This window comes from Chrysemys picta, chromosome 1, assembly GCF_011386835.1.
Source record: "Chrysemys picta bellii isolate R12L10 chromosome 1, ASM1138683v2, whole genome shotgun sequence".
In the NCBI taxonomy this organism is placed as follows: domain Eukaryota; kingdom Metazoa; phylum Chordata; order Testudines; family Emydidae; genus Chrysemys; species Chrysemys picta.
The window spans coordinates 219,521,883-219,549,571 of record NC_088791.1 but is presented as its reverse complement, the minus strand read 5'-3'; the positions used below and the strand labels follow the sequence as shown (position 1 = coordinate 219,549,571).

Sequence of the window (27,689 nt, the reverse complement as noted above, 5' to 3'; positions counted from 1 at the left end):
GCCATAATAAAGTTCCAGTGTCCTTTCACAAAGCCAAATAAAGTGGGAATGAGAGAAGGTAGGAACCTACCACCCCCCAGATGTTTCCACACAGACTGTCAATGAGGGGCTCCGTTCCCCTTTGATATTTTCATTTGAGGATTTATTTCATGAAATCTCAAAAGTTCAGGATTCATGCAGACTTTTTACTGCACTCGAAAGAAAAGAGAGGAGAAAATGAATTATTTCTTTTGGCTTAATTTAAACTTCTCTAGCATCAGACTTCTATGCAGTAGTTGACTTCATTAAATCATACTTAAGGTGGCTTGTATACCGCACATACATATACCTGCACAATCAGCTGTTTGTGCATACCCCCCCCCACACACACACCTGTACAATCAGCTGTTTGGGTGTATACCTACACACAGCTGTACAATCTGCTGTTTGCATATTTCAGCCTCTTATCTAACATCGTGGATTTAACACTAAAGTGTGAGAATATCATTTCCTGGTAACATGCACTGTGCTACAGAGCAGTTTCCAGTGGTTACAAAATATAGGAGTATTGTGTCAGGGAGTATTGTTATGTCAGCAGCTAAGTAGTTTGGTACCTATAGTAAGCAGTAAATGATGTCTTTGTTTTTCACTTTGGTTTAATATCTTTGTGGTAAACAGCCATTTTGTTCGTCTCTTGGCAATCATCTTATAGACAGTCATAGACCTATCGATATAAGAGAAATTTCTCAAGTGGCTCAGGAAGATTCAGCTTGTGGACTACATAAAGACATGAGCGACCCAGACACTTCCTGATACACAGCCGACACAGCTGGGCAAGGCTGGCAGGACCTGGAAAAGAAGGAAAAACCCATAAACCCCAAACCCGTAAACAGGAAGGCCAATGGGGGCTGCGGGAAGCGGCAACCAGCACATCCCTCGGCCTGTGCTGCTTCCCACAGCCCCCATTGACCTGGAACGGTGAACCACGGCCAGTGGGAGCTGTGATTGGCCAAACCTGCAGACGCTGCAGGTAAACAAACCGTCCCAGCCCACCAGCAGATTTCCCTGATGGGCCGCGTGCTAAAGGTTGCCAGTCCCTGTGCTATGCCAATATATACCAGCTGAGGATCTGACCCAAGGCTGGAATGCAATGCTCCTTATAAACTCTGTTGAAGTTGCTCATAACTTTCTTAAACAAATTCCCCATGGGAGGAAGTTTTCTAAGCTGTGTGATCATCCGGGGACTTCAATTTGAGTGACATATGCTGGAGGTCTCATGCTGCCAGTACTAAAACATCCTTGGGATTTATAAATAGTATATATGACAATTTCCTAACTCAAAAAGTGTTGTATCCAACATAGGGAAATTCTATTTTACACCTCATTTTGACAGATACAGAAGAACTGATCACAGAACTAAAAATTACTGGTAACTTAGTTACAGGTGACCATGACTTGATCACATTTATAATTTGCAAACAATAAAGTCCACACCAGTGATATTTATAATTGGTGTTTTGAAAGGGCCAGTTTCACAAAGCTGAAAACAATTAGAAGCCAAATCAACTGGGAGGAATAATTCAATCAAAAAAATGTGAATCATAATTGGGAATTGTTTAAGAATACTTTACTAGCTGCTCAAAAAGCCACAACTGAGGAAGAAGGCCGTATCAGTTAAAAAACTGTCCTAGTTTAGTGGAGAAGAAAAGGCAGCTAAAAATAAAATAAATAATAATAATATATAACAAATGGAAGAAAAGGGAAGCTGATAGTAATTACTATAGATCAAAAGTTGGGAATTGTAGAAAATGCATAAGGGAAGCAAAGGGACACAAGGAGAAATCTATGACCACCAGAGTTAAGGACAATACGAAGGCGTTTTTTAAGTACTGGTATATTAGAAACAAAAAGAATCCTAACAATGGTAATGGTCCATTACTAGATGGTAGAATTATCACAATAAGAATGCAGAAAAGGCATAAATGCTCGATAAATATCTGTTCTGTATTTGGGAAAACAACAGAAAATATAGCCATAGCATGTGATATCATTCTTTCCATTCCACTAGTATCTCAGGAGGATGTTAAACAGCAGCTAATAAATCAGCAGGTCCAGATAACTTGCATCCAAGATGTTTTTAAAAGCTGGCTAAAGAGCTTGCTGTACAATTAATACTGATTTTCAGTAAATCTTGGAACACCATGGAGTTCCAGACGACTGGAAGAAAGCTAATGTTGTGCCAATATTTAAAAACAGTAAATTGGATGACCCAAGTAGTTATAGGCCTGTCATTACTCCTGGGCAAGATAATGGAGCAGCTGATATGACACCTGATTAATAAAGAATTAAAGGAGGGTAATATAGTTAATGCCAATCAACATGGGATTATGGAAAATATATCCTGTCAACTAACTTGATATCTTTTTTATGAGATTACAAGTAATAGTGTTAATGTAATAGATTTCTGTAAGGCATTTGACTTAGTATCACATGAAATTTTGATTAAAAAACTAGAAAGATACAAAGTTAACATGGCACACGTTACATGGATTAAAAAGCTGGCTAATGGAGAGGACTCAAAATGTAATTGTAAAATGGAAAATCATCATTGAACAGTTGTATTTCTAGTGGAGTCCCATAGGGATCAGTTCTTGGCCATATGCAATTAACATTTTTATTAATGACTGGGAAAAAAACATAAAATCGTCTCTGATAAAGTTTTCAGATGACACAAGAACTGGAGGAGTGGCTAATTATGACGAGGATAAGTCACTGTTACAGAGCAATCTGGATTTCTTGGTAGGCTGGGCACAAGCAACAATGTGTGTTTTAATAGATATACATCTATGAAGAAAGCATGTAGCCATACTTTACATGCTGGGAGACTCTATCCTGGGAAGCAGGACTGAAAAAGATTTGAGAACTGTGGTGGATAATCAGCTGAACAAGAGTTCCCAATCAGCTCAAGAGTTTTGGCTGTGGCCAAAAGGGCTAATGTGATCTTTGGATGCAGAGGAATCACACAGGAGAAGAGAGGTTATTTTACCTCTGTATTTGGCACTGGTGTGACCGCTGCTGGAATGCTGTGTCCAGTTCTGGGGTCCACAATTCAAGAAAGATGCTGATAAATTGGAGAAGGTGAAGAGAAAAGCCACAAGAATGATTAAAGGATTAGAAAACATGCTTTATCGCAGGGGCGGGCAAACTTTTTGGCCTGAGGGCCGCATCGGGTTTCGTAAATTGTTTGGAGGGCCGGTTAGGGGAGGGGGTTGTGGCCCAGCCCCCACCTCCTATCTGCCCCCCCCCCCGCCGGGACTCCTGCCCCATCTACACACTGCCGATCCCTGTCCCCTGACTGCCCCTGGACCGCCCCTGGACCCCCGCCGCCCCATCCAACCCCCCCGTTCCCTGATGGCCCCCTCCCCGGGACCCCTGCCCCATCGAACCACCCCTTCTCCCTGTCCCCTGACTGCCCCTGGAACCCCTGCCCCTGACTGCCCCCTGCCGCTCCATCCAACCCCCTTCTCCTTCCTGACTGCCCCCCCCAGACTCCTGCCCCCATTCAACCCTCTGTTCCTCCCCGACTGCCCCGACCCCTATCCATACCCCCACCCCCTGACCACCACCCTGAACTCCCCTGCTCTCTATCCAACCCCCCCTCCCCTGCTCCCTTACCATGCTGCCTGGAGCATCGGTAGCTGGCAGCGCTACAGCCGCCCCGCCCAACTGGAGCCAGGCCACACCACCACCGCGCAGCACAGAGCACCGGGTCAGGCCGGGCTCTGTAGCTGCACTGTCCCAGGAGCTCACAGCCCCGCTGCCCAGATCATTGTGCTGGTGGCGGAGCGAGTGATCTGAGGCTGCGGGGGAGGGGGGACAGCAAGGGAGGGGCCAGGGGCGAGCCTCCCGGGCCAGGAGCTCGGAGGCCGGGCAGGACGGTCCCGCGGGCCGCTGTAGTTTGCCCACCTCTGCTTTATAGTGATAGAGTCAAGGAGTTCAATCTAGTAAGCCTAATGAAGGGAAGGTTAAGGGGTGAATTCATCACAGTCTATAAGTACCTACATGGGGATCAAATATTTAATAACAGGTTCTTCAATTTAGCAGAGAAAGGTAAAACACGATTCAGTGGATGGAAGTTGAAGCTAGACAAATACAGACTGGAAATAAGGCATGCATTTTTAACCATGAGAGTAATTAACCCTTGGAACAACGTACAAAGGGTCATGCTGGTTTCTCCATCAATGGCAATTTTAAAATCAAGATTAGATGTTTTTTCTAAAAGATTTGCTCTAGGAATTATTTTGGGGAAGTTCTATGGCCCACAGGAGATCAGACTAAATGGTCACAATGGTCCCTGCTGATCTAGAAATCTACTAAATGTTTGTGCAAACTCCCTTCAGATATTATTGAACTGTGGTCATAACAAAACAAACAACTTGCATTATCACATTAGAAATGTTGTCCCTGGGTAATTCAATAATGCTTGAATGGATTTTGTTCAAACTTGAGTTGTTTTATGGAAACTGGTTTAGCAATTCTGAAGCTATGAGTGCTAAAAGCATTTTCAAATGTGCACAATAAAGCTTTTTCTGATTTTTTGTTTGAGCTAAATCTTAGAACCATGAAGGTGTGCATGAGTATTAGATTTTTAGCTGATATGGTCATGTGCCTTGTTTAGCTAATAGCAGAACGCACAGCAGTCTGGTGAGAATAAATATATTAAGGAGTGCTTGGTGCTCAGATGCCATGGTAATGTGGGCTGTACTTAGTCAGGTGTTTGCATGTACAGCATATGTACACAATTGCATGTTCAAATATATATTTGTGTGCCCGAACACCCATATGCTCATAATACTTGTTTTTGTGGGTATGCAAATGTAACCCTCTAATGAATGTGTGTTACAGGTCCCGCTCTCTGCCTGATCCCAGAGTATCTGAGTGTTACAACCCCAGCTAGACAGTATTGGCTCTTTAGGTCAAAGTGTAGTAGCTTACGCTGTTAGCTCTGGAGATCACTGGAGTGTTAACCAAGATGGTGGCTGTCACATAAATGTTTTGCAAGCACAACGTAGACACCTATGTTTAATAATATGGCTCCAAATCTTCCAAAGGTGCTTCATGGAATGAAACTATTACAAAGGAAAATTTGTGGTCCTAAACAAGCTGACAGTGTCCCATTAAAAAAATTAACAGCGAGAAAAGCAGGGAAGAAATATGTAGGAAAAACCAGCTTATATAAATGGCACTTGAGTTGAAGAGGGAAGCAGTTCTGTAGGCAAACAAAGCAAGAAAGAAAATCTCTCACATTAAAAATTGTTGTTACATAATGGCAAGGAAGGAAAATATCTAAATATATGCAGCAGAAAGCATAGGAAGAAGAAAGAAGATTGCTCAAAAGAAGTTTTTGTGGTCCCTCCATTTGAAAAGAGGATTATAGGGAAAACGTTTGGGCGGAGAAGTAAAGATGCAATGAAGTGTTTGAAAGCAAAAGAGATAGGACGTTTGGATTATTTCCAGGTCTGAAATGTATTCATCTTTCAAAAGTGGAGAGCCAAGACTAGATTAATTAAAATGTTCTATGGACCACCCAATTGTAAGGAAGAACAGGATGAATAGCTGATAGTGGAAATAAAAAGGATTTGTGGGGAAATTAATAGCAATGAGAGACTTTTTACCCAGACATAAACTATGATAGATTTAATGGAAAAGACAAATTGAGCAGTAGATTTATGAACATTGTACTTGTTCGTGCAGCCTATAAATCAAGCCATAAAGATAACTCTTGATTTAGCTCAGAGAAACCCAGATATTATGACAAAAGATATAAATGTTGCAAACCATATATGTAAAAGTGCTGTGACCAGATTTATAATCAGGTTTAAACTGTGATGGTTTTGGATGACTAATATAAACTCTGGGTGGAAATAATGGAATGGGAGGGAAGGATATTAAGAGGGAAATTACATTTCATTAATAGGTTAAAGTCACTTCTCTGAAGAGCGCCAGCACAAAGCCCATGCACTTAAGTGGTCAAAATTGGACTTCAGTGGGACTTAAGCAATGGATAGGCCTTTTGCTGGCCCTCTGAGTACGGTGAACTTCATTCAATCTAAGTAAGGTGGGTGTATTTGTTTATTGATGATAAATGCATTAAGGGCCAGAATCACTTGTGGAGTTACACTGGCATGCGCCAGAGTAGACCCTTACAGGGGTCCCATTGTTGGAAACTCTGCCAAGGAAGAGACCAGAGCAGTGCAAAAGAGCCACAGCCTGAGTTTCACTGTGTTAGAAGAGGTTGGAAGGGGCCAGCAGGGTCCCAAAAGTAGACAGTGCTAGCTAAGCAAAATGCATAAAAAGCTCTCGTAAACACCACTTCCATTCCCTTGAGGTGAATCTCCCACGTGATGCAGTGGGCTTAGCTAGTGAAGGGAAGTGTATTTTACACTTCCCTGCATGAACACTAGTGAGAGGAGAGAGAGAAACCAATGTGGATACAGAGAGGAATGCAAACATCAATCTAAGAGAATAAAAAGGCCTTTGAGTGGCTTATAACATGAGCTACTAGGGACAATTAGAGCTTATGCTCTAATAAATCTGTTAGTCTCTAAGGTGCCACAAGTACTCCTGTTCTTCTTTTTGCGGATATAGACTAACACGGCTGCTACTCTGAAATAGGGACAATGGGAAAATGTGCTGGATGGACCTATAGAGGCGTAAAAAATAAACAGGAGAGGTGAATGAGGTAAAGACATGGCTTACAACACTGCATACAAATGATAAGAAAGGCAGAGCAGAGCATGAAGAGCAGAGAAAAGAAAACTGCTTTTCAATTGTATAAGGAACCCAAGGTTGTTAAATCCTCTAAAATACTTAATATAGTGTCAGGAGTGATACCTATTGGGTTAAGCAGATCTCTGAATTTTCAGATTAGCTTCTAAATGATGTGATCTTTACCCATTGAAATCAATAGAAATTAGGTTCCCCATTCATAGAAAAGTCACCTTGTTACAGGATGAAATGCTGTAGAGATACAGAAGCATGACAGTGTTCTAATCTTATTGATTCTTAAAGGACCCAATTCTCATTGACACTAAGGCCTGGTCTACACTAGGGGAGGGTTGGGGGGGGGTGCGAGCTAAGTCGGTCTAAGTTACGCAACTTCAGTTACAAAAATAGTGTAGCTGAAGTCGACGTACTTAGAGCTACTTACCACAATGTCTTCACTGCGGTAGGTTGACTGCTGCCACTCCCCTGTCGACTCCACCTATGCTTCTCGCTCTGGTGGAGTACCAGAGTCGACAGGAGATCGCTCGGCAGTCGATTTATCGTGTCTTCACTAGACGCGATAAATCAACCCCTGCTAGATCGATCGCTCCGGAGGTAAGTGTAGACATGCCCTAAGCCTTTTATACCAGTGGTTCTCAACCAGGCATATGTGTACCCCTGAGAGTACGCAGAGGTCTTCCAGGGGGTACATCAACTTATCTAGATATTTGCCTAGTTTTACAACAGGTTACACAAAAAGCACTAGAGAAGTCAGTACAAACTGAAATTTCATACAGACATTGACTTGTTTATACTTCTCTATATGCTATATAAATAGTAACGTAACTTGTGCATATGAACTGTATTAGACATTCATTTTATGTAATTTACTGATGTGTGCAAGCACGTTAATGAGGTTGAAGTTGCCATGGTGTGTATGTGGTTGCGTTGTAAAAATTGATAGATTTTTAAAATGAGGAGCTGGAAGTAGCAGTAGTGGCAAAATTGTAAGAAATTGAAAATAACTGGAAAAAAAAAACATCAGTTCTGCAAGGAATATATTGCTTTTGGATTCACATCTTCAATAGCTTCATGTTTCCTTTGAGGAGAAACTCTATCAAATAACAGTATGAAGCCAGCACATTTGCAACAACATGTGAAGACAAAACACGCTGTGCATGCGGGTAAGCCAGCAGAATGTTTTCAAAGAAAGCTCTGAGTGCCAGACTTGCCAGCTTAAAATGAAAAAAGCTTCAACTATTTCTACAAGAGCACTCAGAGCTTCATATGCTGTCTCCCTTCTTGCAGCAAAATCAAAGAAGTGCACACAATTGCAGGAGATCTGATTCTGCCTGCCACTGTGGCACCTGCAGAAAACATACTTCATAAAAAAAAGCAGCTCATACGCTCAAGAAAGTACCCTTATCAAATGACACCGTGTACTGCAGAATTGAAGAAATGGCTGAGGATATTGTCTCTCAACTTGTAGAGAAATTTAAAAGGGCAAAAACTTTTGCCCTTCAGCTTGATGAGTCCATGGATATTAGTGGAGAAGCTCAACTGACTGTGTATGTTTGATACCCTGAAACCACTGATATCAACGAGCACATGCCGTTTTGCAGAAGTATAAAGGCAAACTCAACTGCAGAGGACAGTTTTAAACAAATTGACTTTTTTTTTCTGAACACAATTTGAGTTGGAATTTATGCAAATTCGTCTCCACTGATGGGGCCAGTGCAATGACCGGGAGATGAACGGACCTGTAGTTAGGATCAGGAAAGATAGTCTTTCCTTGCAGTGGGTGCACTGTATCATACACAGAGAGGCACTTGCTTCAAAAAAGATGAGTTCTGAACTTCAAGAAGTTTTAAATGAGTCTGGCAACTTAATCAAGTCCAGGCCACTCAATGCTCACCTGTTTTGCATTCTTTGTGAAGAGATGCGGTCAGAACATTAGCAACTGTTGCTTCACACAGGTTCACTGGCTTTCAAGAGGGAAGTACTTGACAGATTGTTTGAATTACACACAGAAGTTCACACATTTCTTTCTGATTATTCATCCCTTCTTATCCCTGTGTTTGACAATACTGTGTGGTTAGTTCAACTTGCCTATCTCGCAGATATATTTAGCAAGCTGAAAGATCTAACTTTGTCCATGTAAGGCCATGACACTAATGTTCTGAATCTCTATGATAAAGTGAATGCTTTTATCAAGAAAATTGAATTTTGGAAGTCCAAATGTGGAGACAAAGACTTCCCCTGTTTTCCACTGCTTCACGTATATGTCACTGATATCTGCACAGGGGAAATCGAGCAGAGCAAACTTAAAGAAATAATAGATCATTTATCCCATGTGATGGGGCGCCTGCCCAACACTGGGATCTAAGGAGTTAATAGAGCGCTAAGGAGGCTGTGCAGGAGGCAGCCAATCAGAAAAGGGCTGAAGGGAGCAGCCAATCAGGGCCAAGCAGGCCCATATAAAAAGGGAGCTGCAGGGCAGAGGAAGGAAGTTCTCTGCTGGGAGCCCAGGGAGGAAGGACTGTGTCTCTGGAGGGCTGAGAGAACTGCCAGCACACTGGACAGAACAGCGCTGCTAGCAGGGACCAGGGGAGCGAGCGACACATCCTGGCTGGCTGCTGGGGTTTGCAGGCAGAGGTCGTGAGGCAAGGACAAAGAGGATGCTGGGGCCATGAGGAATTGACCAGACAATTCGCTGCAGTAGTTACTAAGAGAAGTGGCTGAACAGTGGACTGCAGGTCCCCCGGAAGGGGGAGGAGCACAGTGTGTGGCACAGCCTGAGGGCTGTGTCACTGAAGAGGATGCTGCAGTCCTTGGAGAGACATGGGTCCTATAACAGGAGTGATAGTGGTGAGGCACCACCCAAAGAAGGCACATTACCATGCAGAGCTAATTCCCCAGACAACCAGCAGGAGGCACCACAGTGGTGAGTGAATCCCGTTACAGCCCACTTGACATCTGAATTCAAGTCATATTTCCCCAACACTCAACACAACTCAGCTCAACTTGACTGGGTAAGAACCCCATTCATTTTGCCAGATGTTAGCAGCAGTAAACTCTCTGCCGGTCAGCAAGAAAATCTTCTTGAGCTGTCATCAGAGCATGGCCTGCAAATGAAATGTAATGTCTCCACACTAACTCACTTCTGGTGTTTAGTACAGAAATTACACTGACCTTGGGAACCAAGCTTTGGATGATCTGTGACCTTTTGGGTCAAAATATCTTTGTGAAGTCTCATTTTCTGCTATGATTGTGTAGTGGGGTGGGAGAGGGCTGCAGTGGGGGAAAAGCTAGGCTGATTGGGGGAAGCAGCCACAGGTGGGGCCACGCCCCAATCAGACCACAGTTGGCCCTATAAGAGGGTTGAGGCCAGAGACTGACACACTCTCTCTAGCAGCCTTGAAAGAGAAGGACCTGGCAGTCTGGGAATCTGAGAAGGGTATCTAGGGTGGAGCAGTGCTGGGGAAGGGCAGAGGGAGCTGGGGAGCTCCAGCCTAGCAAAGCCCCAGGCTGCAGGCAGAGTTAAAGGCCCACAAAATGGTACTAGAGCTCCAGAGGGACAGCTCAGGAATAGGCAGATGTAGCTGGTCCAACCCCCCTTGCCAATGATGAGTGGTTTACAGACTGCCGTCTGCTCCAGGGAGCGGGGGCTCGATGATGACTGGCAGTAGCCACTGAGGCAAGATGGGGATAGTGGGTTGGGGGTTCCCCTAGGAGGGGAGACCCAGAGTGAGGGGGTACTGTGGTGGGGAGAACCCCTGGGCAAAGGGCACCAGGATCTGGGAGGGACACGAGACAGCGGCAGGCGAGACCCCGGCCTGCAGAGGATGCTCCGGGCTGGAAAGAGTTAATTCCCTGGATGACCAGCAGGAGGCCCATGTCGGTGAGTCTCACCCCACCACAGACTGCCATCAAGACAAAGAGTAAGAATAGACTCAATGTGAAGAAAAACTTAATTGTTGTTGTCACTTCACTGCCTCCCAGAATGTCAAGGCTCACAAGTGAAAAACAGTCTTAAGTACAATATATATATTCCAATCAATTTATTTGATATGGTAAAAATGAGAAACTAAGCAGTTTTTCAGTAATAGTGTGCTGTGACACTTGTATTTTTATGTCTGAGTTTATAAGCAAGTAGTTTTTAAGTGAGGTGAAACTTGGGAGTACTCAAGACAAATCAGACTCCTGAAAGGAATACAGTAGTCTGGAAAGGTGGAGAACCTTTATATGCTTCACGAATGGTGTGGAATGGAATGGAATGCTAACTGTATCATACTGTTCACCCACTAGGTGGTGGAATACCCTTAGATAAATCAAGAACTAAAGCAAAATCTTGCTTGACAAAATCCACGTGGGACAGAAATGTTGGGGGTTTGGCTGTATTTGTCCCAGTCAACAGTCTTAAGTAAGGGACTTGTTCCTTTAGCTATTGATATAGCTATTCATGAATGCGTCTGTCCTCCTGTAAGTTTCAGGCATTTTGTATTCCAGTTATACTGATTCCTGTATCTTTTTCATTTTTCCTTTTGTCAGGCTCCCCGCTAGTGCCTGGAGCCGTCCCTGCTTTAGACAAAGGTTCGCTGGTGCCTGGAGCCACCCCTGCTTTAGACAAAGGAATGTGTATTTGATTTGTTGACCTGCCGGATCTTCCCGCAAAGACAAAGAAGGTCCATTTTTACATATTAGGTAAGCACAGCTATTAAGCTAACAAGTGGAGGAAGAAAAAGCATAGAGCTTCCTTCACCACCAGACTCCACGTTGCCTTCCTCACTGCTTGAATAAACTTTACTTTGAGAGGGAACCTTCAGAAGAATCAATTTCAAATGTTTACTGGTCTATAAAGGCAGGGGAGCTGAACCTCAAGTGATAACCAATTGAATCAAATGTATATGATTTTACTGTACTATGAGAGCGAGGTCTTTTCTGAAAGCTAATACACACTGGTGATTAATATCACTGTGAAATGTATGTATTAACACTACATGAGGAAATATGGATACTTAATGATATTATCTTTTGAAATCTCTGGCAAAACAGTTTCCACCCTGGACAGGAGAAAAGGCAGCTATTACCTGTCTGCTATGTAAATTAAGCATGGTGGAATCAAAACAATGGAAGCTTCCTTTACATACAGGGGGATAGCAGGACCACAGGAAGGGAAAAACAGCATGAGATCATCTTGTCTCTTGAAACAAGTTCACTGAACTTTGGAAGCTAACAGAATGCTTCCTGAAGCTTCATGAAACAGCAGTAATATGAGAAGCTGAATAACCAACTGGGCTTAAGTTCCACTTTCTCACAAGTTATACACATTCATGGCCCTGTTTATGCAGGGAGCTGCACAATGAGACTCAGTAACATCCAAGCTGATGTATATATTTCATTTGGGATTTCTGGTTTGTATGCAAAATAGTTGTTAGCTTGCTCTCTCAAATATGGTTGATAATAATAGTAATAAATAAAAATACGGCACTTCTTATTCATAGCTTTCCAAGCACTTTACAAAGGCAGATAAGGACTATCCTTATTCAATAGATGGGAAACGGAGGCACATAAAAACAGAGCGACTTGCCTGCCATCGCATAGGCAGTCAGTGGCAAAGCTAGGAATAGAACTGAGATCTCTTGGCTCTCATTCCTGTGCCCTGTCCTGAAACATCCTGGAGACTCTCAGAGAACTAACAGAGGGAGCAGCTGTATGTGGAAAAGGAAGATGAACATGAAAAAATACTTATGAAAAGGAAATAAAAATTGTCCCGTTAAAAAAAGAAAGAGCCATTACCTTCCCGAAGCAAGAGGGCCTGTTCCACTTTGCTGTTGGGGGCTGCCAGATCAAGGGCACATTTGAATTCAGCATTTCTGCGTGTCAAGCTAGCGCCATAGTCCGTTAACAAGTTGACTGCTTCTGCGCTGGATTTCCTAACTGCAGCATGGAGTGGAGTGTCTAATCGTTTACCCAAGTCAACACTGGCTCCTTAAAAGAACACACACAGAGATAAGAATAGACCAGGGTTAGCATTAGGAGGAAGCAGGGAAACACATCACTGGCTGAGTCTAAGATTTCTATCACACACTTTGGCTTCCATCATTAGCATCAATAAATGAAGTGCACCTGATGGCACACAGGACTTATCTTCTCTTGATTATAGCAGTGCTCAATATCCAGAAGTCACATGGCTACTATATTAGTCTCAAGAGTAGCAGTAAGATGAGGATGGAGAATCAACAGAAGTTGAGCCAATGCTGAACTTTTTGACTATCAAATGAGTGGGTGTTTAAAATCTAAAGTTGCTTCCATCTGATTAATTCAAATGGCCAGAAAAGCATGTTTGTAACATTTAATTAAAATAACTTTGGGGTCCAGGAGTAAAATGCTTATCCTGGGCTGACAGTAGCACCCAAATTGGGCCAGAGTCTTAGCTGGTGTCAATCAGCATAGCTGCTTTGGCTAAAACAAGCCAGATCACCTGAGGTGCTGCCCTGCTGTATGTGGGATCTTCATGATCACTAAAGGAATTATTCTTTTGAGTGGTTGGTTAGCTGATCTGCTCCCTCTGCATGTGGTGAGCAGTGGATGAGTGAATGCTTAGCATGCTTGGCTATTTATTTTATAATAATCAAAAGGAGTTGATGCGGGTCACAGGGCAAACAATATACCAAGACAGTTCTTTGTAGCTCCTCTCATCATCATCTTCGAATGACAGAATCCCCTTTTTTATCCCAATCTCAAAATTCTTGGTCCTCCAAGGAGTCATGAGGAATTAAATGCTAATATCAGGAGCGGGGAGGGATTAAGGAGAAACAATAGGTGGTGGCTTCAAATATGTTCAGCTTCCCCTCCTCTGCCCCCAGAGCACCTAGTTCGAGAAGCTTCTTGACACAGTCTGTCCTCTGATACATGCAGGCCACATAAAGGGGTGTTCCGTGCTGCGAATCTTCTTGGTCAATGTCAACGTCATTGGCCACAAGAATTTCCATACACTCCCTGTGACCTGGATAACACAGAAGAGAGGTCATCTCACCTCATTTCCTCTCTGCAGGATGCCCGACAAACACATACTATATACATAACAATAGAATAGAATACACAGAACTCTATATAGAATAGTATGGATTAAACCAAACACACATTTATCCCTATGGCCCAGATACTTCAGATGCAGATGAATTTCCCACAATTATTTAGGGAGGAAAAACAAAGCCAGATCTATTTATAGTTAGCTGTACTCAAAGCCTTAAAATTACCTCTCTTTACTGCTTCATGAATAGGTGAAGCAAGGTGATTCTCTAGTTGTGGCGTGGCTCCAAATTCAAGCAGCATGTTCACACAAGCTGCACTGCCACTACAGCAGGCATTAAAGAGAGGAGTGATCCCATCAACAGTGACTGCATTGACCTGAACAGCAAGACAGACAGACAATAATCTGTTTTAAAAGAGATGCACTTCCATTGGAAACCACCCACATCTCAACACTAAATACAGCATAAGAAGAAGACACTGATTTTATTTAATGTCAGAGCCCATATTAGTCACCAAATTCAGAGTGACACACTCTAGGAGAGACCATTACCATCAAGTGCCACCCTGCTTCTCAGGGCGGCGGCAGCAACAGAACTCTGACACTGAAAATTGTACAAGCTCCTACGTAGAGCTGGCTGGAAAATAGGGATTTTTCCTATGGAAAATTTAGACTTTTCATTTAATCCCCCGAAATCGTTTTCAGACACCCAACCCCAACACAGTTGCAGTTTTCTGACCAAATCCAAATCTTGGAAGGAAAGCAAATACTTTTTGACTAAATGAAAATGTTCACACAGACCTTCTAGCCCCCTGTCTGTTTCCTGCTCTCTCCAGTTTAGAAGTCACACAGATTAGTAGATTTCACTCTCAGCACTGTTGCATGATTCCCAGTTTGTCACAGAGATAAGTGCAGCTCTGCTGAATAAACTGCCTGGGAGGGACTTGTTGCATAATGTGGATCTAGTTACTAGTGTATGATAGTACATGGGGGTCTTCACTACAGTTTGCTACAGAATGGGAATTGGAGATCCCAGCTGTCCTTATGGAATATGATGAACAGTTTTATTGCCCTCCCCTTATAATAGAGCAGCCAGATTCACAATGACCCCTGTTTCCAACTCAGTTGCCTTTCAAGCTCTATTTCTACAGTGGAATTAGGGCTGCCTAAAAATTTTCTGTGGAAGGTTTTTTTTTTTTTAAACTAATGGAAAATTGGGGGTTTTTTTTATTAAAAAAAAATAACTTAATAGTCAGGTATGCAGCCCTCTAGGAAAAGCTGTGTCACATTCTATTGCCTTTCTGCGGTGTTGGGATCTTTTTAATTTCCTTCCCTACTGAGCCATTAACTCTGGAACAACCTTCCCAATATTCTTTCCTCTATTACCAGATAAGTGGGTACCCAATCGAGAGGAGAAGCAGAGGGGCTGCTTCTTTGCTAGTGTTTTTGCTGGCATTTCGATGCCTGATTGGCTGAGTTGGCAGTCCGGTATAAAATGCTACCAATCAATTCCCAGTTATTGGAGCAGCTTCAACAACGTCTACATGAGGAGATTATGCAGCTGCACGAATGGGTGCACAGTTTAGCTTTTTTCCAAGATGCTGAATATATCGGTTTGTACTGCATATACTTTAAAAAGAAAAAGGCCATTTTCCAGCTCTCTTCCAGACTGCCCACCTCCTATTTTGGAAACAGTACAGAATGGGGGTTTGTTTGGCTTCTGGGGAAAGGGAGAGCCTGGCGAAAGATGAGGGCCAGAAGGAACACAAGCACAGTCTTGAAGGGAACAATATATCTGAAGGAAGAGATGTCCATCATCTTGAATTCCTAAATCCTACCAGACTGGTTCCCCATATGTGGTGCAGGGGTATTTGCCCAACATGGTAAAATGAACTCTAATATGTTTTGAATGGCACCTCACCCAGCTGCAGAGCTCTACACCCAGGGAATGGGCTCAATGGCAGAGCCAGGTCTACAATGGGGAAAAATCATCATGCTAGAAAACTTGTTAACTACCATGATGTTAAACATGACTTAGCACTTAATGTAAATGAGGACAAGTTGTTTTTAAACACCTGTTAAAATCATAGACCAGCTAATATGTTTTCATCATGACTGTCCTTGTCCACACTAAGGGCAAAGTCGTATTGCAAGTTAAAATGAGTTAGTGAATGCATATCTAACATGATGCTTTCCCCCAGCGTAGACAAAGCCTTGCTGTGCAGCTCCTACATTTTGATGGGTAGCCAATTCATCTTGCAAAAACACTAGCAAAGCCTCTCAACTGGGTACTGATTTATCTGGTAATAGAGGAAGGAATTCTGGGAAGGTTGTTCCAGAGTAAATGGCTTTCTAGTGAAGGAAATGAAAAAGATCACAGTGCTGAAGAAAGGCAACAGAATGGGACACCGCTTCTTGTGTCCGTGACTATTAATTTATGTGAAGAAAAAGCCACTGACTAACTGAGACTGTATGTAGCAATGAAGAATGGGAAAAGTTGAACAATAAGGATGATTTACTGACAGTGACAATTGATAGTTCAGATTTATGACTTTCTAGGTGCTAAAAAGATATGTGATCAATACATTGCAATTTTTTTTAAACTGGGTAATTTCAAAAACAACCTGAAACTGAGTAATATGAAGAGCAAGGTTTGTTTTTCCTGTCTAGGGGCTTAAAAGTTAATGTACAGTATAGTTATTCTATAATCATATTCGTCTCTGCTAATGAATACATCAATTGTTGGACTCCACTTTTTTGATTTCTTGCCACTCCACATGTAAATTGTTCAGCATAGTAATCAGGGGAACCTGTAAGCAGACCCAATATAATAAATCCCCATATATTTCTTTATATTCCCATATTTCATTTTTAAAGATATTTTTATATTAGGTCCAATGTGGAGAAAAGCTGCTCTTTTATTAGACAAAATGTTTCATTTCTTAAGCCCCTTTATGTATAAATCACAAACTATCTCAAAAAACTTGGAGCAATTTCAGTGACCATTCTGGAAAGCAAAGCACAACTCATCATCATAACAGTTAGTTTGGTCTAATTTTCCTAATTTTTTCCCACTGATCACAGTGAAGTTTCACAGAAGAAAAACAAAGAGGAATATGTCTGCGATCAAAACAGCCACCAAGCTGTAAAAAGGTGGGGTCCTTCAGGAAAAAAGCTATCCCTACAGAAATGTAAGTAATTTACTATTAGTGAAAGCAAAATATTGTCCCCTTTTGTGGCCAGATGTTCTCTCTCTCTCTCTCTCTCTCTCTCTCTCTCTCTCACACACACACACGGCCTCGTTTATACGCTCGTACTCACTTGAGCGCCGTTCTCCAGTAAGACTTTCGCACAAGCGACATGGCCACCCAGGCAGGCCTCGTGGAGAGCAGAAACCCGATCTATGGTTACAATGTTCACATTGAATCCCTAGAAATCAGAGCAGAGAGGTGAAAAACAAACAAACACCAAGCAATGCAAACATCATTCGTGGAGTTCATTCCAGGCGGGAGTTACATGGCGGTCAAATCTACAGTCCTTGCTCTGGCTAAATTCCTACCGAAGTCAATGAGAGTTGCCCTGGAATACGCATGGCTCAGACAATCACTCTGATACTGCAGCTCTTGCATCCATCGCCGCTGGAAGGGATTTAAAGCAAAAGGTAAAGAAACTGAGTGACGCTTATCTGTGTTGCTTCATAATTCATGGTAAATTGCAGGAGAGACACTGTACATCTTTGGCCTCTAGTGACTGAGATTAATTTCCCTATTCCCAGATATGAAAAGGTGCCTGTAATATGTCATAAACTACACTTTTTATCCGCAAAATGAGCACTCTGACCAGGAGTGTGATTTGTTTCCTGAGTCACATGGTACCGTTTCTTCTCCCTGGTTGTTTATCAACCTGATTAAACAGGAGTAAAGAATACTGAATAGCAAATACGCTTTATAAGTGTTCCATTAACAGCTGTATGAACTGAACCAGCCACACAAACATTCACAGGGGGAAAAGCAGCGCAAATATGGCTGGATCCAAACATGACTGGGACTTTGTTGTACGTTTTCCAGCCTATAGCTCCATCAAATGACAAGTAAGAATTCAAGCACATGTACATTGGAAATCAGTTCTACTGGAAAATAATTCAAACTCTGACATTCCAAATGCAGCATCTATAAGGTTCTAGATGCTTCCCGCCCCGCCACCCTCAAGCAGTTCACAAGATGGTGGTGGTGTTTTTTTCTTTGTAGCAGCAAATATTACCCATGGGAATAAATATTTCTGGGCAATTCAGTGCTGTGAAAGTAGCCAGCCACAACCAACTGACACGATGAGCATTAAAAACAGTTGCAATACCCTCTAGCTCAACAATTTAAACTAGAAGAAGTGAATATTTTTAAATAAACAATTCTCTTAAAATTAAAAGCTTTGCTGGCTCATGTCCATATGAGGGAAACATGTAAGAGAATTAACATGAAGCCCAATATTCCTTTTGCACCTGACGTGACCTTCCTAAGATTACTCCATTTTATAGCTTTACAGTAGCAGTGCATTCACTGCACAATATATGCCCCCCCCCCCCCCCAAGAAGGAAAGGTGCTGTACAAATCCTTTGTGTGAAGAAAAGAAATGGAGGCAGTGATACCGCAGTACAGCAATATACCGGAGTTAGATATATATGCCTAATACATGAAACGCAGTAATCCAGTGAAAGAAAAAATACCCCATCTATTGAAAACTGGAGTAATCCATTTCATCAGTAAAAAATGCTTAAACTAAGAACTAGTAGCCCTGACTTTAGATAATGGTGTCCAGCACTTCCCATTAGAAGAACCAGTTGCTCATAACTTTGCCAAACTTCTTTGAAAATCCACCCACTTATTTAGGTGCCTCAACAAGAACTGGGTGGGAGCTGAACTCTTGAAAATCTGCCCCTTAGTTTCCCAGCCTTGATGGGTAGGAGTTTTTAAAGCACCTAAGTGATTTAGTTGCACAAGTTCCATTGACTTTCCATGGCACTTGTGGTCCTAGGTCAGTAAGATCATCTTTGAAACCACATCTTAAAATAAAAAGTGTTTGGATTTCTTTTAAAGTAAAGATACCTGTTTAATTTAAGCATAAAGGCGAACAGTATAGGCAGCTTGACAACAGTGAGCAATGCCTATACTATAGCATGTGCAACTTTACCCCATAATTCATCTTGTTGCTGTGGATCAACTCCATCCTGCTCCCTTCAATGGTTACTCCCTTGACTTTGGCTTTACCAACTGGGAGTCCAGTCCTGCATTGCTGAAATCAATGGCTTCAAAGCGTGCAGAATCTGACTGTAGATGCAACCATAGATTTAAAAAAAAAGTAATTCTGTGATTTTAGTTATAACTCTTGTTCTCCTTTCCTTCCATCATCCCTATTCTGTTATAACTTGCAATACCTTAGCTTAGGTTGTAAAGCTCTGCAAATCAGATACTGTGACTTTTCTATATTCTGCAAAGTACCTAGAACACTTCAAGTACTACACCAGGGACTAGGCAATGCGGATCCTGTTCTATTCAGGTTCTGGCACTTCACCCATCTCTGTAGTATTTGAGTAGCTTCCAATGACGCATCAAGCCATGTGCTTCACATCAGTCATGGGCTGTTCTTTCTCCATTCCTCCTCCCAGGAAGAAAATTGTGTTTGTTTTAAACTATGAGCTTTTGTTTGTGAAATTGCTGCTTGTTTTAAAGAAGTGCCATTAAGTAAATCCATATTTCGGCATTTCTAAGGGAACAAAAATCATGTTCACGGCTGCAGTTCAACAGCACTTCTTCAATATAGTACCATATGATCATCATGACAACCTGAAAACGAGAGCCAGAAAGAGAGATCTGAACAAGTGAGCCATATTCCTTATCACTTGCACCCTTCATTTCCTCCTCCAAACAACGTGCATTTCCCTCCTACCTTCAAAATTACTTGAAGTTGGAGGGTTGGTAAAGAATGATCAAGAACTAAGAGCAATGTAGAAGTTCCCATTTGGGCTGGAGCCTGGGCTCTGGGACTTTCTCCCCTTGCAGGCTTTCAGAGCATGAGCTCCTGCCTGAGCCCAGACATCCACACTATTTGCAGCCCTTCAGCCTGTGCCTCGCAGGTCTGAGTCCACTGACCCAAGCTCGGAGACTTAGCACCACAGGTTTTTCTCTGCAGCGTAGACATACCCTTAAATCCCGGTTATAGCAAACACTGAGAGACACAAAAGCGGCTAATAGCAAGCAAAGGCCAGTTGATCAATCTCTGTTAACTGCCCAATTTGTCTCTTACAGGGTCTTATCTCAGTAGCATAGGACAGTGACCCTAACCTGTGGCTCACGTTGACTGAGTTTATGTCCCATCTTTTTCTGGAATCACCAAGGCTTGTTAGCCTAAGTGACTTCAGCGAATGTTTACGACTGTTCTAGATTAACTCAGGATCTCATGGCCACCACGACAGCAAATAGCGATGGGACTATTAGTTTCAGGCTCAGTGTATGGATGGAAAAACTCTGGATCTCATTTTTGGGTCAGCATTGGTTACTGAGGGATGTGAGGATGACACATTTATTATGGCCAGACCATTTCCTCTTTCAGACTGATAACAGAGCTAACTTTTGATCCCACCTGAGAGAGTGGCCCCATTTCTGCTTTTCAAGATTAATGGAACTTGGGTTTCAGAGTTCTCAGTCTCTCAAGAAAGAAAGAAAGAAAGAAAGAAAGAAAGAAAGAAAGAAAGAAAGAAAGAAAGAAAGAAAGAAAGAAAGAAAGAAAGAAAGAAAGAAAGAAAGAAAGATGATTGTAAAAATGGTGGCCTGATTGGGAAACAAAATGATAGATGAAATTCGATATTGATAAATGCAAAGTATTTCACATTGGAAAACATAATTCCAACTATGCATATAAAATGATGAGGTCTAAATTAGCTGTTACCACTCAAGAAAGAGATCTTGGAGTCATTGTGGATAGTTCTCTGAAAACATCCACTCAATGTGCAGCGGCAGTCAAAAAAGCAAACAGAATGATGGGAATCATTAGGAAAGGGACAGATAATAAGACAGAAAATATCATACTGCCTCTATATAAATCCGTGATATGCCCACATCTTGAATACTGCATGCAGATGTGGTCGCACCATCTCAAAAAAGATATATTGGAATTCGAAAAGGTACAGAAAAGGGCAACAAAAATTATTAGGAATATGGAACGGCTTCCATCGGAGGAGAGATTAATAAGACTGGGACTTTTCAGCTTAGAAAAGAGATGACTAAGGGGGGGATATGATAGATGTTTATGAAATCATGCCTGGTGTGGAGAAAGTAAATAAGAGTGTTATTTACTCCTTCTTATAACACAAGAACTAGGGGCCACCAAATGAAATTAATAGGCAGCAGGTTTAAAACAAACAAAAGGAAGTATTTCTTCACACAATGCACAGTCAATCTGTGGAACTCTTTGCCAGAGGATGTTGTGAAGGCCAAGACTATAACAGGGTTAAAAAAAGAACTTAATAAGTTCCTGGAGGATAGGTCCATCAGTGGCTATTAGCAAGGATAGGCAGGGATGGTGTCCCTTGCCTCTGTTTGCCAAAAGCTGGGAATGGGTGACAGGGGATGGATCACTTGATGATTACCTGTTCTGTTCATTCCCCCTGGGGCACCTGGCACTGGCCACTGTCAGAAGACAGGATACTGGGCTAGATGGACCTTTGGTCTGACCCAGTATGGCTGCTCTTATGGGCTGTTCTATGGAGTAGTCTGTAGTAAATTAAGGCCATCTTTTGTCCTTGACAGTTGGTACAGTGGCCCCTCAGCATCCCCTATTTTCTACTTTCCATAGAAATCACAGAGAGATATCTTGTAACATATCAGAGGCCTGAAATACATTAGCTCACAGGCAGGATCTGGCTTCCTAAAAGTATTTATATGACTCATATGACAAATTCCAATTCCTCAGAATTCAACCATTCATTGAAAGAAAAGTTTTGAGACTTTATGACAGTGAAAAACCCTTCCAAATATGAATTGAGTGTAACTGATGCAGAGTTATCTTCCTAAATCTATAGACATCCTGAAAGAACAGCTCTAAGCAAGGGGAACTCCTTCAGCAAAACCGAGAGCTAACTCTAAGCCTTATGGTGAGAATTTACAAAATAGTTTTTCAAATAACTTAAGCTTGCAATTTGTACAGTCACCACAAGAGAGTGTCTGTGCATATATGCATACAAATTGAACAAATGCATGTAAATGACCAAACAAAAGACAGAAAAAGTAATGACCCTGAAGGCATCTTGCATCATTTTTCTCAGTGCGTGATGCTGAATGAAATTACTTTAGTTAAGGTATTAAGAGTTTAGTTACTGCATCATAGTCATGTTTTACCCTTCATCTTTGTAAATACCACTATTGTTTTGTTGTGGATCAATGGTGGGATATGGCCCTAACTTTGTTGCCCTGACCCATAAACCATAATTCAAAATGTCTTATGGCCCTTCTCACAGAAAGAGTTGGACAACCCTCTGATAAATAAAGACTGAAGAGAGGAATTTTGAGCAGCAGTGGCTGATGTCACACTTTGGCAATGTCTACACTTTGAGCAAGGAGTGATTCCCAGCTTGTGTAGACATTCTCATGCTAGCTTGATGTGAGATAGTGCAAGTATAAACAGTATAGCCACAGTAGCAAAGGCAGAGTACATATCCATGGGGTTAGAGCTGGTTTGTACTTGGCTCAGCTAAGCCAGGCCACCGCTACCACTTCCATGCTACGCTGCTATTTATACAAAGACTAGGTTTTTTCAAACTACCATGAGTATGTGGTAGTGAGCAGGGAATCACAGCACCTGGAATGTAGACACAGCCTTTGACTCTGAGAGATCATAGTACAAAGAATTTTTGAAACCTACTGCTATGCAGAAAAAGAAAAATTTCTTTTCTTCCACTACAACATCCACTAAGTCCCAAAGACCAGCACAATTAATCTAAGTCATGACCAAGACAGTGAACACTGGCTGCCTTTGCTAAAAGATTTTAAATGTTTCCCACTGCTTGGAATCCTACATCTGTGTTATGACAAAATAGACTGCGCTTGGACTCAATGGACCATCTCCTTGGTAGCAGATCATTTTCAGGAAGGAAGAATCGATGTGTTATCCTTCCAGGTTGCATTCTGGCTAATTGTTCTCCTAGAGTTTCTAACTATAATCTGCTCCTTTGACCTTACGCATTATCCCCTTCCTCCTCTTGTTCTCCTCGATCCTTCTTTCCTCCCCACTTTCACCCCTTTAGATCTGTGGCTTCAGTGGGTGTGGAGGGCATACAGCACCTCACAGGACTGGGCCCCCACCTTGTAAGCTTCTCTGCGGCAGGGAATACATTTGGCTCTGTTTTATAAGGCAACGTGCACATTTGCAGCCTTACAGAAGTGTAATACCTGATCATTAATACCTGAGAAACAATATTGGTATCTTTATGTTCAAATCCTATGAAGCCCGTTTGTATTGTTTGCCTTTGAAAAGGAACCAGAAGATCATGTTTGCCTATTATAATTCAGCGTGATCTGTGGCCTTTGTTTTGAGTTTATCCCCAACATTTAATATGACAAAATGTGTCCAGTATATCTTTTTATTTAGAACCCTAACTCTATGTCTTTGAGCGCCCACTGTAATCTATGACATCATTCGTGGATAAGATCTAATCAAAAAAATCCTGAGGCCTAACCTTTTATTTATTTATTTTTGGTTTCTTACCTGCGCAATCAATGTTTTCAAAGATAGCAGGCGCCCTTGGAATGCAGCTTCATGAAGAGGAGATCGATCTGCCCATGAACCTAAAACAGCCCAAGAGTTCATTCAAAGGCATTGCAAAGGCACAGAGAAACCAAGATACAAACAGTTCAAAAAAAATTCACAAGAGAAATTATTACACACATCCCCCCTTGTCTGCTTGGGAGGACTGATCAAGCTGTGTCAGTGTGTAAAATGTACCCTTGGCCTGAAACCAACAAAGTGAGATTGCCTACGAAAATTCATTTCAGTGGGAACTGCTGCACACCCAGCTTTTCTGAAAATTAGGTCACTTATTTAGAACGTAAGTAAAGCCTTATCGGAGGGATCTTTAAAAACACCTAAGTGAGTTAGGAGTACAATGTCATTGAGACTCTCTGGGACAATTTTCAAAATCCTGCACCTTTTTGTTTGTTTGTTTGTTTGTTTGTTTTTAAGTTATCCTGGCCACAGGCTTTACGGGGTAATTTAAATTTTGTAACAAATTGCTCTGTGGGGGTTTTTTCCACTTAGTTATGAGATGTATTGCATGCAAACACTGGCTTAGCTTTGGACATGTCCATCAAGCCAATTCTAATATGACCCCAGCAATTTTTTTCTCTTAAACTAATACATCTAATATGTACTATAAATGTGTCTACCTTTCCCTCTTATGCACATTAGCGGATAATAGTATTTTTTTTCTCTTCCTCACTTGATGATTTCAGAGGAACATGAAAAAATACAGTCTGCCAGGTGCTTGATTCCTGCTTTTCTACATCATTTTGAACAGTTTCACTCCAACAAACTCCACAATGCTGGCTAGTTTGTCTGTGTGTCTATTTTTGGTCCCACTACAATAGAGCTGCTACCAACAGATTTATACATATTCAGCCCAACAGATCATTAAGAAAGTTATTTAGCTAGAGTGATTCAGGCAGAGAGAATTTACTAGCCATAGTTTAGCATCTAAAACCAAACTGCCTCACAATTAGAGCTGGCAGAAATCTCAGATTTGTGGGAAATTTGGGCATTTTGAAATTTGGTTTCAGTCCAGTTCTCACCAAAAACAATTTTTGTTCCATATTTCCCAATCTAGTCCCTGCCTGCCCACCCAGAGCTGTCTCTCATCTCATCCGCTCTGCATTTCAATCAGGTAGCTTCCCCCTCCATGCTGCCTGAGCCCAGCAGAAGGCCCCTAAGGGTATGTCTACACTGCAGTTAGATACCTGTGGCTGGCCTGTGCCAGCTGACTCAGGCTCGCAGGGCTCGAGCTAAGTGGCTATATTGCAGTGTAGACGTTGAGCTCGGGCTCCAGCCTGAGCCCAAATGTCTACAGTGCAATTAAACAGCCCCTCAGCCTGAGCCCTGTGAGTCCAAGTCAGCTGGCACAAGCCAGCGAGAGATTTTTAATTGCAAAGTAGACATACCCATTGAGCACAGAAGAGACAAGCTCCATACCAGTCCCAACCGAGTCTGCAGCAGCATCGGGCTATAATTGCAGGGAAAAAGTCCTGCTTAGCTCTGGCCTGGAGCATACCCAGGGCACACAGATTCTTTGCCGTTTTTTAACTACCGGTAATAAGCTCTAGCAAGTCTTCTGAGCATATAAGAACTGTGATTTTTTCAAAGGCTACAACAGGCCAAATTTGGGCAGATATTCACAGGAATGGCAAAAGGATACAAAGGACCATCCTGCCAGATTGCAAGTCCTTGCGCTAAAGCGTGGGAGCACTAGTTCTTCTCAAATAAAAGGCCACCCGAATTTCTGAACGCAGGCGGAACAATGGATTTTTCCCTAGCCTTGTTCTGAGAAAATGCTGAAACATGTTGGCTGAAAGTTATATATGTATATAGCCACATATTCTATTCAGTCTGAGGCAGACACCTGACATGGAAAATTTCAGTCTGAACAGTTAAAACTTTAGCAAAGTTATATCATGGGAAGCATCCAGCAACTTTAACAAGACAGTGCTTCCACCCCTCTAATTAACCTCACACACACACACTGTGCCGCATATACAAACATTTCACACACACATATACTGTATGTATATATTTACACACTTCATGTTGCATAAAGCAGGCACGCTTCTCACCATGAGAATACACACACACATTTCCATGCCAACTACAGCAACATACCTCCCTGAAACATGTGGCAAATGTAGTTCCCATAAGGGGCATCTCTTAACTCCCCGGTTACCAAAGGCATGTCTGAAATTTCATGTCCTTTCTACATTTCTACTGATAATTTAAGCTACTCTGCTGCTGCTTCTCTCCACATTGCTTTACTTTAGGCTGTGACACTGCATCTGTAATCCAATCTAGTGTGCAGGCAACAACATCACATGACCTTGTGTTTTGAAAGATTATCCTTGATGGATAGTTGCAAATGGCAACTTGCAGATAAAAATATGTTGTAGTCCTGGTAACTTTGTATGCACTTAGATAAAGAATCTGTATATGGTGGGAGGGGGGAGCCAATTATCAAATATTTCACTAAATTTAAATTAAGGCATACGTAATAAGTGCTTTGTCAATAAATTAACAGCACTCTTTTCTAATAAACTGTAAGATAATTCTAACACATTGCAGAGATGGGGATAAATAACTATTTATTCTACTTTATATGAGCTTGGTAAGAAGTTGCTGTACCTTCACTTTGGCCCAGATTCTGATACTCTTACAATGAGCTGTCATCTTACACGGCAAATAGTTCCACTCGCTTCCGTAGGACCACTCACAGAGTAAGGCACTATACATCGTGAATCAGAGTCTAGCCCCTAATAAGAAGGATGTCACTAAATACTGTGTCTTTATGATTTAATTAGGAAATCAATTACTGGTTAGCAGTTATTTTTAAAGCCCTTACACGCTCTAATTAGAAGTGCTACTTTTGTGTTAATTCCTATCAATGCACTGTTGTGGCAAATGTGTTTGAAGTCTGTAGAAAAACTACTTGAAAAGAAACATATAGGAAAATGATTCTTTGGACGCCCATTACGTATAGTCATTTCCATACTTTTGGTTGCACAGGAATTTTAGCTATGCTTTTTTTTTATGGTCTGGTTCAAAAGAACAGAAATGCTAAACTTAGATCCAGTCAGGCATTAATTGCACCATTCCTGGTATCTTCCTTCAGAAAACCCACAGACTAAACCTCTTCCTTAAATGCTCTCTGGTTGTAAACTAGGATACATAGTAAAACCCCTTGTCACTCACACAGTTGACTCTGAGAAATACTTTGCTTTCCAAAGCAAATGTCTTTATTCACTTTATTATTATTCTGTACTTGCTATACTTAAACAAGTGTTGTTCACAGTCAAGCTGTCTAACTGTTAGAGAGTCTCATATTTTGCACACCTAGAACATGCCAACCCACATTGCTTTTGCAAAGACTTCAGAAGTGGAATGCACTTGTGGCCAGAACAAAACATCCATTTTACATACTTATCAATCATCTCCTCATCCTACAGCAACACAATGATTAAAATCTAATTTCTCAAGGCATAAAACATTTTACCTGGTGCTATTCCATAGATCTCTTCTGCAATCCTGGCAGCCTCTTTTCTGTTGCCTTTAACAATATAGAAGTGGGTCAGCAGAGCCAAAGAAATCTTAATTAAAAGCTTGAAGCAAAATAAAGCAAAGATTGCAAAATAGATGTTGTTAAAAGCATGGAGTATAGAATTGCCCTCCATTTTGGCTTGCTCTTTGTAGTTTCCCAGGTCTGCTAAGTTTCACCAGGCTATAATTGGTATCATATGACATCTATTTTCAACCCTCCAGCACTGCTGTTTCTCAGTTACCAAAAATACATTCCATTTTTATTCTGGGGCAGCCACTGATGTTGAATAACAATGCTGGGTATTAAATCATTTCATGGTTTATTGGGCTGTAATTATATGTCAAGTACTGACATTTTTCCATTTCTGGGTGACAGAAAACACTATGTGAATATTCACTATAACTACCATAACACACACTGAAGAAACTGAAACAATGTTTTTCATAATGTATAGGTGTAATATTTGAAAATTAGAGATGTTATCTCTCTGCATTTGGGTTGACTTTTCTTTTCCTGAGAGGCTCCTATACAGGCCAAAGCACTTTGGCAGTATGTATTTAGTTGAACGCA

The 27,689-nt window shown here is 41.7% G+C and overlaps 1 protein-coding gene and 1 long non-coding RNA gene across 8 annotated transcripts; one reads left to right on the top strand and one right to left on the bottom strand.

Moving 5' to 3' along the window:
* Positions 1-120: 120 nt before the first annotated feature.
* Positions 121-27,410, bottom strand: ASB11 (ankyrin repeat and SOCS box containing 11). Of its 7 annotated transcripts, XM_065580461.1 has the most exons (9): positions 25,694-25,858; positions 23,534-23,613; positions 17,340-17,418; positions 17,102-17,209; positions 14,007-14,157; positions 13,619-13,753; positions 12,544-12,735; positions 3,026-3,100; positions 121-828 (listed from the first exon to the last, which is right to left on the bottom strand). In XM_065580461.1, exons 3-9 carry the CDS (start codon positions 17,370-17,372, stop codon positions 704-706), a joined length of 819 nt encoding a protein of 272 aa, XP_065436533.1. In that variant the 5' UTR covers positions 17,373-17,418; positions 23,534-23,613; positions 25,694-25,858; the 3' UTR covers positions 121-703. The 7 variants fall into 7 exon arrangements, with proteins under 7 accessions (XP_065436533.1, XP_065436511.1, XP_065436518.1 ...); XM_065580439.1 differs by lacking the exons at positions 17,340-17,418; positions 25,694-25,858 and adding an exon at positions 27,075-27,315; XM_065580446.1 differs by lacking the exon at positions 17,340-17,418 and having other exon boundaries at positions 25,694-25,877.
* Positions 11,083-17,069, top strand: LOC122172145 (uncharacterized). The gene is made up of 3 exons (XR_006172189.2): positions 11,083-11,167; positions 11,296-11,448; positions 16,865-17,069. It is a non-coding gene; the product is annotated as an uncharacterized LOC122172145 (long non-coding RNA).
* Positions 27,411-27,689: the final 279 nt, after the last annotated feature.